General features: G+C 39.4%; 1 protein-coding gene across 1 annotated transcript; it reads right to left on the reverse strand.

The window, feature by feature from the left end:
* Positions 1-11342: 11342 nt before the first annotated feature.
* Positions 11343-11723, reverse strand: LOC109169428 (prostatic spermine-binding protein-like). Its single transcript, XM_019318309.1, has one exon. The coding sequence runs from the start codon at positions 11721-11723 to the stop codon at positions 11343-11345; it is 381 nt and encodes a 126-aa protein (XP_019173854.1).
* Positions 11724-12446: the final 723 nt, after the last annotated feature.

Here is a 12446-nt window from a genome sequence, read left to right on the forward strand (position 1 = left end):
CCTTCTGGAATGTTCGTAGGGGGCCCGTAGGCAGCCAGCCTCGCCCACTGAGGGACTTAGCGAGTGTTGAAGTTCCTCGGGGACTCGTAGGCTGCCAACCTCGTCCGCTGAGGGACTTGGGCTTCTGGAATGTTCCCCGGGGGCTCGTAGGCAGCCAACCTCGCCCACTGAGGGACTTAGCGAGTGTTGAAGTTCTTCGGGGACTCTTAAGCAGCCAACCTAGTCCGCTGTGGGACTCGGCATTTTGGAATGTTCACGGGGGCTCGTAGGCAGGTAGCTTCGCCCACTGCGGGACTTAGCGAGTGTTGAAGTTCCTCGGGTCTTGTAGGCAGCCAACCTCGTCCGCTGAGGGACTCGACCTTCTGGAATGTTCCTTGGGGGCTCATAGGAAGCCAGCCTTGCCCATTGAGGGACATAGCGAGTGTTGAAGTTCCTCGGAGACTCGTAGGCAGCCAGCCTCGTCCGTTGAGAGACTTGACCTTCTAGAATGTTCCTCGGGGGCTCGCAAGCAGCTAGCCTCCCCCATTAAGGGACTTGGCGAGTTTTGAAGTTCCTCGGGGGCTCGTAGGCAGCTAGCCTCGTCCACTAAGGGACTTGGCTTTCTGGAATGTTCCTCGGGGGTTCGTAAGTAGTCAGCCCCGCCCATTGAGGGATTTAACGAATTCTTGGATGATCCATCGGGGGGCTGGAAGGCGGTTAGCCTCGCCCCTCGAAAGATGTGGCAACTTTAGAGCCCGTCCGTGCAACGCGGGCGGACAGCTGTACTCAGAAAATAAACAGGCCGGAAGGAAAAGAAAGCAGTTGATAAACAAAAGCCTGCCGGGCAAGTTTTGCATTCAAAAGCCTCGAAGGGCATATTACATTCAAAAAGGGGCGAAAAGGGAGAGAAAATGGACGAGTAGTCTACTCTAAGTTCACCCTTGCCCAGTTGAAGTGTTCTCTTGGCAGGCTCAAACTTCGGTTTGGGGATGTTGCGGAGGCATGTAGGCGTTCTCTCGATCGTAATAAGGATCACAATGCAGTTTTGTTCAAGCTTAAATTTGCTCCGTAGATATACCAAAAAGTTTATGGAAATCGAAATCCTTCCCGGGTAGGTACTATATCGGCGGAGAGGATGTTGACTTCTTATGGGTTCGCACAACTGATTTTTCAAAGGCGAAGTTTGTTGGATATCCACCATCCCTTTGATGGGTAATTAAAGAGGGGTTGTTGGAGTGCGATATACTCTCCAATTTACCATATTATGATGAAGAAACAACGTATCTTTTTCTCCTTCTAGGAAGAGGAGAAGAATTTTTTTATTTCTTTTGAATTTGCACTTGCTCCACTGGTGAAGTGCCCGCCAGATTCCTCACTAGCACAAGGGATCCGTTTTTTAGCTTAACTCCCTCGTGTGTACTCGAAAGATCAGCCTTGCTGCCGTTGATCCCTTTTGGTGGTTCGCATTCTTGACACAGCAGTGGCTATACCCAGCCCGGGGAGACTTGGCCTGCCTGTGTAAGCTGGAAAAGCTGCTGAAATAGGGGCAGGGTAGCCTCCACCCTAAGGCGATGACAGTAGGAGAGAAGGCGGGCGGCGAAGTAGCAAGAATTGGGCGTCAGCCGACCGGGCATTATCCCGTAGGGGTGGAGAAGAGAAAGTGAAAGGACGGGATAAGACCGAGAAGCGCGAAGGGAAAAGGCAAGGAAGAAGCATAGTATTTATAAGGTTGGACGGGCGATGAGATCGTGACGCGTGTCTCAGATCGGACGGACGGAGGTCGCTGATGTTACATATGAGATGGCGGTTACGAAGAGACACGTTTTGAAAACGTAACCGACGGAATTAGCGGAAAGAGTCATGATTAAGTCTATCACGACTGTACCACTCCGCAGAACCAGTCGGGAACATCGAAATCAGCCGGGAACCAGCTCGAGTTGCTGACGAATCAGGGCGAACCAAGAAGCCAGACGGCCAAGGTGATTGGGGAACTTGTGTTCTTTTCTCTTTCTTTACTTTTTCAGGTTAACATTCAGCTAAAACCTAAAAAAGTGATGGACTGGTGATAGATACCCCAAATCAGCCGCCTGGATGGGAGGCTAGACTAGGCAGCCGGATCTACAGGAGATGCGTTACTTGATTGGAGGAAGATCCCCGAAGAACTCTCGAATATGATACAGGACGCCCCAAAGTGGCAGCGACTCACCTCCTAGCAGCCAGCCTGCCAATAGGCGCGTCCCTGGGCGCACTTTCAGAAGTGATGCAATCGGGCGACCAGTTACGGTGGTCAGCGTCTCCCAGGCTGAACACCCCCACAGGGTTCGGTTAGGCGACCAGGCCACACGGGCGGTGCGTCCTCGACCGCGTGCCTTTCCGGGACCTAGCCGGGCGACCAGGCTTTGCGGATAGGGTGCCATTGACTAGGGGCAGGCACCTAGGAAGGCACTCCCACGCAATCGGGGCCATTCCTGACCGGAAGCAATCTTTGCTCGTTAGGCAGTTTCCTTAGTTAATTCATACGGTAAAGGAAGTTAGTTAGCGGTTGCATCAGCCCTTAAGTTAGCCCTACCTCTTTGACTTGGCTGAAACGTTAGCCTTTCTTACCATGTATAAACCCCACATATATGTATAAATATCCTCCTGGGATCATCATGTAAGGGATCGGTATTTTTAAGGCAAAAACCTAGAGAAATAAGACTACATTATTATCTCTCTAATTGAGATCTTGGTCCTTGTTTCATCACCTCCAAAAATAACAACTATCCGGTAGTGTTGGCCTGTCGGGCAGCCATCGAGGCTGTGAAAAACCAACAGTCATATTAGTATACTAATATTCTAATTAAGCTAATAATTATTTATAGAGCAAATACCAATTTTGGTCCTACGAGTATTAGTAAAATGACGGTTTTGGTCAACATGTTTAGTTCCAACCAATTTTCATCCACGACTATTATTTTAGTACCAATTTTCATCCACAACTATTATTTTAGTACCAAAATTCAGCATGTCGGTCACCTTTCCATATAAGACATGCCGAAATCGAAAATTTTTAAGGACATTTTCGTCGTTTTCAACTTCAGATTCCAATTTGAGCATTAATAAATGGATTTAAGCTCTAAGATCGAACCCAATTCGCAGTTCTCCTCCTCATCTTACTTTAATTGAGGAGGAAAACTATGAATTGGGATAGATCTTAAGGCTTAAATCCCTTTATTCATGCTCAAATAGGGATCTTAAAAAGATAAAAATACCCTTAATAATTTCAAATTTCAGCATATCTTAAACAAAGGAGTGACCGACGTGATGAATTTTGACACTAAAACAATAGTCGTGGATGAAAATCGGCACTAAAACAATAGTCGTGGATGAAAATTGGTAGGAATTAAACATTTGGACTAAAACTGTTTGCTAATACTCGTGGGACAAAAATTGGTATTTGCTCTTATTTATATTACTATACAATTATTACTATTACTATTTTTTAAAATTAGGTAATTAATTGAATAAATTTTAGTAAAATTAAGGAATTATTATTTTGTTAATTAAGGAATAAGCTAATAATAATCATATTAGTACACTAATAATTATTATTTTAATTATGCTAATAATTATTCATATTATTATACATGTATTAGGTTGTTTATATATATATGGTAATTAAGTCAATAATTAGATAAATTACTATACATATATTATTCATTAGTAAATTATTGTTCAAGTATAATAAAAATACTAATTTTAATTGGTAATATAATAAAATCCATAATTGTGACCCGTCGTCTTAATAAGTAATATAATAAATACCATAACCGTAACCTACTTTTAATTGGTAATATAATTCTATATACAAAATCGCATATATATTAAGCTAAAGAATTAATATTGAACCATGACCTGCCATCTCCTGCGACAATCCAGTCTGGCCAAAAAATTAAAAATAAAATAATATAAAAAAAGATTCATACCATTAATTAATAAATTTAAAAAATAAAAAGATCTATACAATTAATAGTATTACTATTTTCCCACCTTATATATATATATATATATATATATATATATATATATATATATATATATATATATTGGGTTGCATTCACATGCAAACCCCTTTAAAATACAAACTTGAGGACAATATGTAGCCATAGGATCTGCTTAGATGGATGGATAAGATGCAATGGGAGAAATTGAATACAGAATCCTTTTTACGTTAAATAAGGGTAGATTTGGGAATGAGTATACTACTTAAAAAAGGAATAAAAATTATTAATATATTAAGCAATATTTAAGAGGTTTAAATGTGGTAGGAGTTGAATGCATGAATAGCAACGCCTCCTCAAACAAAACAACACCGCAGATTTTTTTTTTTTTTACGTCGTGCAATCATCGGAGACACCGTGGAAAGAGACCCCATGGACGACATAAACCAAGGGAATTATGATGGCAACCCAGACTCAACGGACGATGCAAACGCAATTAATTACACTGTAATTACACCGTAATTATGAAAGATGTTCAATTTGTATGTGTTAAATTTGTTTTTGGGGGTGAAACGTAATGCATATCACACAAGGGTGGGTACTGGTAGCTGAGGTTTATGAAAATGGAGAGTAAAAAGCCGCATGATAGAGTATGAGGAGGGTGGTGGGAACATTGTAAACAACATGTGCCCACAGAGTTCATAGGGTGTGCATCCACGTTTATCTAAGCGTAGGAACACTAAATGACCGTATGAAATCAAAAACATTGCGATGGTACGTGGTCCTAGATTCGTCATGATACATACTAACATACTCTATTTAAATTTGGAAACCCTATGGAATTTTAAGTAAAATGACGCTGCATTCTCCACACTAGCGTGCCTCGTGCACACAACTATAGGTTGAAGTGCACACATATAAACCAAGATGCTGCATAATAGTTTTGTAGGAAATTTTGAGAAATCTTTTTATTTATACTGTCTGCAATATAAATGCTGATGCAAGAGGCTTATTGAGCACTAATGGTATCACAATACCACTGTTCATTTACAGGCGGAAACCATATCGGAGAAGGAACCACGGATTGCGACGTGGTCGTATTACTAGATGGAACGAAAAAGTGGTTCCCTATTTGCAAAGACGAAAGCACACCATATGCCAGGCAAGAATTTCAAACATTATAAGAAGGAATAGAATTCTAACGTGCATACGCAACCATTAGAAGTAGGAATTACAAAGAATAGAAGTAGGAAATTTTGTAGGAAGTGCGCTACCAGTGACCGACCAGGGCATGATAGCAGGAATTTTTGTGACAAAAAAGAACTATCCGAGTAATAGAACCGCAAGCTGGTTAGTAGAATGGTTGCTAAATTTAATTGAACTTGCATTCGATACAGAATAAACATACGAAATTTTTAAAATTATTGTGATTTTTATTTCGCTTTGTGTGCTCATGACTGACCAGCAACGTGCAAACGCATAGCTCAAAATTGGAATGAAACTAGTCACTTCTAATTATTTTGGGTATTACTATAACTAATTTCATTAATATTGTTAGTATTACTGTACTAATTATTATAACTAATCGTGGGCATCGGCGAACTGGTGTAGTAGATAATAAGTTAGGATCACACGCACATATACTAAGGTGCACAAATACAGGACTAATCCATATGAATATGAGTACAAAAATGTGATGTTATTTAACCAACCATGCAAACGTATACACAAAAAATGTGTCCATGACTAATCTATAGAATAATTACAATTGTACTACAATGAGGCACAGAGTTATTAAGTTTGCACAGACACAAAAACTAGAGTGCTCACATATTATCATCTGTGTGCACACACGCATACAGTATCGTGCACCCGCGCGCGTCAAACTGCTCCGACTATGAGTATGAATCCTGAAATGCATTTGGGTGCACCGCTCACATAGTCCAACACCAATATGCACAGTTAAATATGGACGAATGCACACATAGCAATAACAATACGCATGCGAGTACCAAACGAATTACGACCCACAACTAAATAAAGTCCTAAAATGGTGCAATAATTAATAAGTAGGGATCACACACTCATATACTAGGGTGCACATACGCAGGTCTAATTCGTATGAATATGACTACATAAAGTGGAAGGAATTTAGCAATTGTGTGCACACCAACAAAGGGACTAGAGTGCACACATACTAACCAGTTTGTGCACACATACTGAATTCACAAACCTCTTTCAACTGCAATCACACGTTAAACGCAAAGCACACCATGAACATTGTACAACAAAATACATCTGGATAAGAAATACACAAAATGCGTGCCTGAATGTGTTTCTTACGCCTGGTGTGCACCGAGAGGTGGCCCAGCAAAAAAACAAACCAAACAATGTGGGAGAAACTGACTACTATCAGCAAAAAATAGAAGCTAGATAAATATCCCCCGAGTTGACGCTAAAATGACTATAGTGTTCACAAAAATAAAAAAGAAAAGCTTTTGCAGAAGGCACGGTAGAACCTCCTCAACATCGAACTCCAGCAAAGCACCAAAACCAAGATCACAAATGTCAGCCTTTTGCATATTACTCAAATCCTTCAATGCGTTTACCACTATGACAGTTTGTGCCTTCATCTTCGCCCGAGGATACATAGCATCATCCTCCCCGGATAGTTCATAATTAGGGGAATCCCACAGAGGTTCTTGTTGCAATCTAGAAAGGAGCGCGCAAGGAGGCGACACAAAGTCACTATCATCATCAGAAACCCCAAAAGGGCCAACATCTGAATGGGCGGCCTTTGATTTTTTAGCTGCAACAACAACAACAAAAAAAAAACGAAAAATACAGCTAACCACTAGCAAAAATAACTCACAGAACGAGACAAACGCATTACAAAAAGATTAATGAATAAACACAATACCAATTATATATGTAAAACACACCAGAACTATCCCCATGCACACACCATTACACATTCTTCGACACTCCATTTTGCTGACAATTCATTTGTTATCATTATTGGTCCAGCCTACTAAACCTGTTGCTAGAAAACAAGCACCCCGGAAGGGACACATGGGGCACATTAGGCGGATATGCAAAAAACTTTGTCAGTTGGGTAACACTGATAGTCGCATTTGGGTAAGGTGTGCTACATTTCTTAAAATGCATTTTTAATACCCATTTATAAATTTTTGGATGAACTTTTTAGAGTTTCGGAGCATAAAATAGTTTCAACACCCCTGGTGTAACAATAAATTCTTAAAGGAGATTTTGAAGATGTAGTGATGGGGTTGAACTGGTGAAGAAAAAGAAAAAGACGGAGAGAGAACAGAGGATTAAGAAGGAGAGGAAGACAGAATGGATGGAACAGAAAGAAGCAGTAGTTGTGGTCTTCAAAGCCATTGAAATCTCTCATTCAGTTCAGGAAGTGTATCTATGAATAGATAAAGGCACAAAAGTTAGCTGGGAAATACAACCAGCACAAAATGGGGTTGGGGGTTGGCTAATATGCACCACCAATTTTTACTGAACTCCAGAATTCTGCCATGACATAATTAAGAACAGATAAAAGGTGGGGGGAAAACAAAGAAGAAACTTTAGACAAAATGATGGTAGAACAAATTTCAAAATGTTAACAATGTAGTTAACAACACCTAAAATTCAGTCTAGTTAGCAAATCTTCAGCAGATATAATGATATATAAATGAAAAATTAAGATGATGAAGCAATATATGTTACACTGTATTGCCTCTGTACCTGTCAAGCATAACTAAATGTCTACATGAAATGAATCATACAAAAGAAGCCATTCTATTGTGATGCAAAACTAAAGAAAGAATTCAAAATTGAGATCCTTTGAATCAGAAGTATTACCAGTGAGACTTCTAAAGTACTGATAAAACAATAGACTAAACACTTAATTTCGAGCATTTTGTTTACAGACATACATAGAAAACAACTATTAGGGCAGTGTTTTGACGTAAACGAATTCGGGTTTTGCCACGTGCACACAACAATAATATCGCAAGCACATATTTTTAAAAACACCATACGCTGGCAAAAAACAAATGGTACACGGTCTCCATCCTTCCTCATATCGAAACACTATCCAATTTAGCACTATCATCCAAAAACTAATGCAATGTAGAAACCAACAAATGGTAAGAACAAACTAAAACAGACACATTTCTGAAGGAAAAAAAAATTAAACGAGAACTAATATATATATATATATATATATATATATATATATATATATATATATATATATATATATATATACACGCACACACACAAAATTGAACGAAAAACGAAATGAATATATTCATATTTCACTGAAAATATAATCAGCAATTATATTAATTATTTATTAAGGAAAAGGAAATGAATATATTAATATTTCACTTGAAATATAATCTGGAATTATATTTTTAAAAAAATTATATTACTTATTAATTATATAGAAATGAATATTAATTTTTTATGAATGAAAAGAGAAATGAATATTACACATAAAAATCTGTTATTAATATTTTATTACTAATTGGCACAGAAATCAGACCAAATGAAAAAAGAAATTAATATTAAAAACTAACTCGAATTAAAAAAAAAAAAAAAAAAAAAAAAAAGAATCTGTGCTTAATAAGTAAATAACTTATTGGTTAGACCGAAAATTAGGTTAAACGAAAAAGGAAATGATTATTAAGCACGTGTCAGAATGTTTTTATGATTGAAAATGAATATTACAAATGTACCAGGTTGTTTTTATGACTAGAAATGAATATTAATCCTTTTTATGAAGAAATAGGAATGGAAATAAATATTAATTCTTTTTATGAAGGAAAAGGGAAATGAATATATTCATATTTCACTAGAAATATAATCGGCAATTATATTTTTCTAAAAGAAAAAGGGTATGAATATAGTAATATTTATTTAGAAAGATAATCGTCAATGTAGAAACCAATATTATCCAGTGAGTAAGGACCAGGGAGCTTGCTGCATTAAATGCTCCATTAATGTGGTTTGTACCATGTATCCGTTGAGGGCATGGATAGCCTTAGGGTTTTGTCCTTTAGCTTCAGAAGGATGGTACAACTTCATTTAAAGCTCCTTGGTATGCGTGTCCCACATGTTGAGGTCCTTTTGTTCCTAGGATGGTTAGTCAACTCAGACAGTAGTGACATTCTTCTTGTTATTGAAGAGAATGAATGTCTTGATGAATCGTCATAATGATAACTGTCTCTACGAGGTGGTTGATAACCTTTGATGATCTTTCGTTGTTGACGCTTCAGTCTTCGTGCTTTGTGTCTCTTTTCGTCTTGATAGCGCTAACAAAAGAACATAACTCGTTTTCGTGTGTTTGTCTAGCTTAACACGAATTACAGTGCGAGTTATGACAACTTTCGTCTAGAACGAAAGCAGCGATTAAAAATAACGAAGGTTAAGGGTCTACATTCTAGATTACATTGGTATCATCAAAATCCTAATACAAGTGTTCCTAACAATTTCCCCCTTTTTGATGATGCCAAAACCTATACTCTTCTCATAAGGCTGATAAACGTCCTATAAAGGATTCTTTATTTCAAAACAGCCATTACTGAGAGTTTACAAGTTATTTCTAGATAAATACAAATAACAAACAAGACACTGACAAGCAACTTAGACAAGTAACACGAGATGTGTAACAACGAAAGGTTCATATATTGATAGTGAAACTTACAAAAGGTTTAAGGAGGGCAGAAAGTAAACATCTTACATCTCTAAAAGTTTCGTCTTCTGCTGCTTGGACTCCTTGTATTCACGAATGTCTCTTTCTCTTTGCTCCTTGAGCATTCTGTCGGTGTCAATTTCTTCATTGATTCGTTCTATGAAAACCTTGATTTGATTCTCCCTAACCAGATCTTCGTATTTTCCCTTTATGTTGAGGCTTATGTAATTATTGTAAGCTTCAAGAATGTTTTCTCCCTCAACAATTCCTAACTTCCACCACGAGATGAGCTCGAAAGAGTTCATCCCTTCTGTATAACTTTTTCCAGATTCGGCATGTACTTTGAAAGCTGCATTGTAAATAACTCCATGCTCAGAGTTTCTGGTTACTTTCGTGTGATCTTTAATCAGCTCTTTTACCCGCTCTCTTTCCTGAAGTTCTTGTTCTCTTTTACGAGTTTCTTCTTCATGTTTCTCCCACAGCTCTCTGTTCTTCCTTTTGATCCTTTCATTTTGAGAGCTTATGTGGTATTGTCTTGTGTGATTGTCCTTTGTCTTCATCCAGACAGGAACATTGCATCCCTCAAAACGTTTCCCATTCCCTTCTTCATATGGTTTAAAATCCACAAAATTTCCCACGTCATCCATTGTAACTTTTCTATCTTTCATAAGCCTTTGTCTGAGGTTCGTCCTTTGTCTCTTAGACAGGCCACTGAAAATGTATTTGGATTCAGAGCCGAGAGATTGGCGAGGCTTGATAGAGTGATGTTGGGATTGTGACAGTTGATGACCACAAGATGAGTGATGTCTTGATTGAGAATATTGGTGATCACGAGACTTGGAAGGTGGAGGCAGAGGGTTCGTGCTTCTCTTTTTAGAATCTCTTTGTGTATGAGATGGGGAGCGATTTCTCGTATCATCCCTAAGATGATCATCATACTTATCATCAGGGTTCCTCTTTCCCCCCTTTTTGGCATCATCAGCACAAGCAGTAGGAGGAGAAGACAACTTGTTAACTGCAATCAAAGTATCTTGCACATATCCGAGAATTTGGAACAAGAACTGGCCCATTTGATATGCGTTGTCATGTGCAGTTTCCATCTTCGTACAGGCTAAGTCAACACGCTCCTTGAGACTGTAATGTGAGTGCTTGAGTTCGTGATGTTGCCTCGCTACTTTGTTGACAGAGGTATGGAGTTCATGAAGTTCTTTTGCCAAAAGATCATTAGGGTGTTGTTCGGGTGGAGCTTGCGGTGGTGGTTGAGCTTGAGCTTGAGGTGGAGGATGAGACTGAGCTTGAGCAGCCATCAGTTGGTCCACCTTTTTAGATAAATCATCCATGGTTTGGGTGTCCCTTTGCCGAAGAGATAAATATTCCCGATGAATAAGTTCGGCTGTGTGAACAGTGTCCCTCATGAGGTTCATGACATGATGTGGGAACAACGGTGGAGATTCATCTTCAATATTTGTGGGAGAGGTATCCATTTATTCTGTTTGAAGTGGTGCATCTGTTTTGCCACCACTGGCTGAGCTTATCAGGATAGGTGAGGCATCCAGTTTGTCCTCACGAAGGGTTGCATCTTCTCTCTTGATGGGAGTTTCATCCATAGGTTGAACATGGGGGACGATGGCACGAGACAAGTCTTCAAGTTGAGCATTGGAAACTTCGTCAGCCTAGAGTGATGCTTCCCTTTTGTCATCACTTCGGGAGGATGAGTTGCGTGATGAGGATCTTTCGGGTACTGCTGCACCATAGTCCGGGCCAATCAAGAGAGGGGAGTCACTGTCATATTTTGGGTCACCCCCATTGTGATTATCATCATCATCAGCATCGTCGTCATCATCATCATTTTCATCATCCGCATCAGCATCATCAGTATCTTCGTCTTCTTCATCTTCTTTTTCTTCCTCCTTGTTTTCATCAGATTCGTCATTGATTTCTCTGCCATTGTCGTCCTTTGATCCACTGACATCGCAATTTTGATCATTCTGGTGCGATTTTTCTAAGTCAGTCTTGATTTTAGATAAGAGCATTGCATATCGAAGTTCCTTCATTTCTTCAATGAAGGTTGGATCCAAAGGAGGTTTGTTAAGTTCTATGCAGATGGGTGCCTTATCTTTCCCGAGAATGCAATTGGTCACTTTATAAGAATACACTCGTCGAATTGTCTCAAGACGCAGCGCTTCATATACATCTTTCGTGCCGACTCACTCTAAGGCAAATTTCTCTTCTTCCTTCATTGCTTCAGTTGTGTCATGCAGAGTATCTAATGGAGATGTGCACCATTTCTGCCATTGCATGACTCTGTTGTAGTCAATCTCCATAGCTTCTCAAAGTAGTTGATCTTTTGATGGAGGAATAGGCACAGCTTCTGGTAGTGTCACAACAGCTTTTGGACCAACAGCCTTTTCAGAGATCACCTTATCGTCCTCAACTACCGATTCAGGTTCTTGTGTTAAAATATTAGGTACCTGCTCTGCAAGGGTAGGTTCTTGTGGGAGGGAACTTTCGGTAGGAAGAACGGCAGCAACATTCGTGTTTTCAATCACTTCTCTCGTCTCTTCTGGTAAACCAGGTTCTTGTGGGAGACTTAAGTGATTGACCTCCGTTTCCATAACAGCAGGTTCTTGTGTCAAACATGGAGACATTCGCTCTGCTGGAATGGGTTTTTGTGGTTGGAGGCTTTTCGGAGGATGTGCTTCCGAGGAAGATCTGTGCTTTCGTTTCTTGGAAGATTTTGACTTTTCTTCCCCCTTTAATGATGCGTCTTTCACCAT

This window comes from Ipomoea nil, unplaced genomic scaffold (genome assembly GCF_001879475.1).
Source record: "Ipomoea nil cultivar Tokyo-kokei standard unplaced genomic scaffold, Asagao_1.1 scaffold3314, whole genome shotgun sequence".
Lineage (NCBI taxonomy): Eukaryota > Viridiplantae > Streptophyta > Magnoliopsida > Solanales > Convolvulaceae > Ipomoea > Ipomoea nil.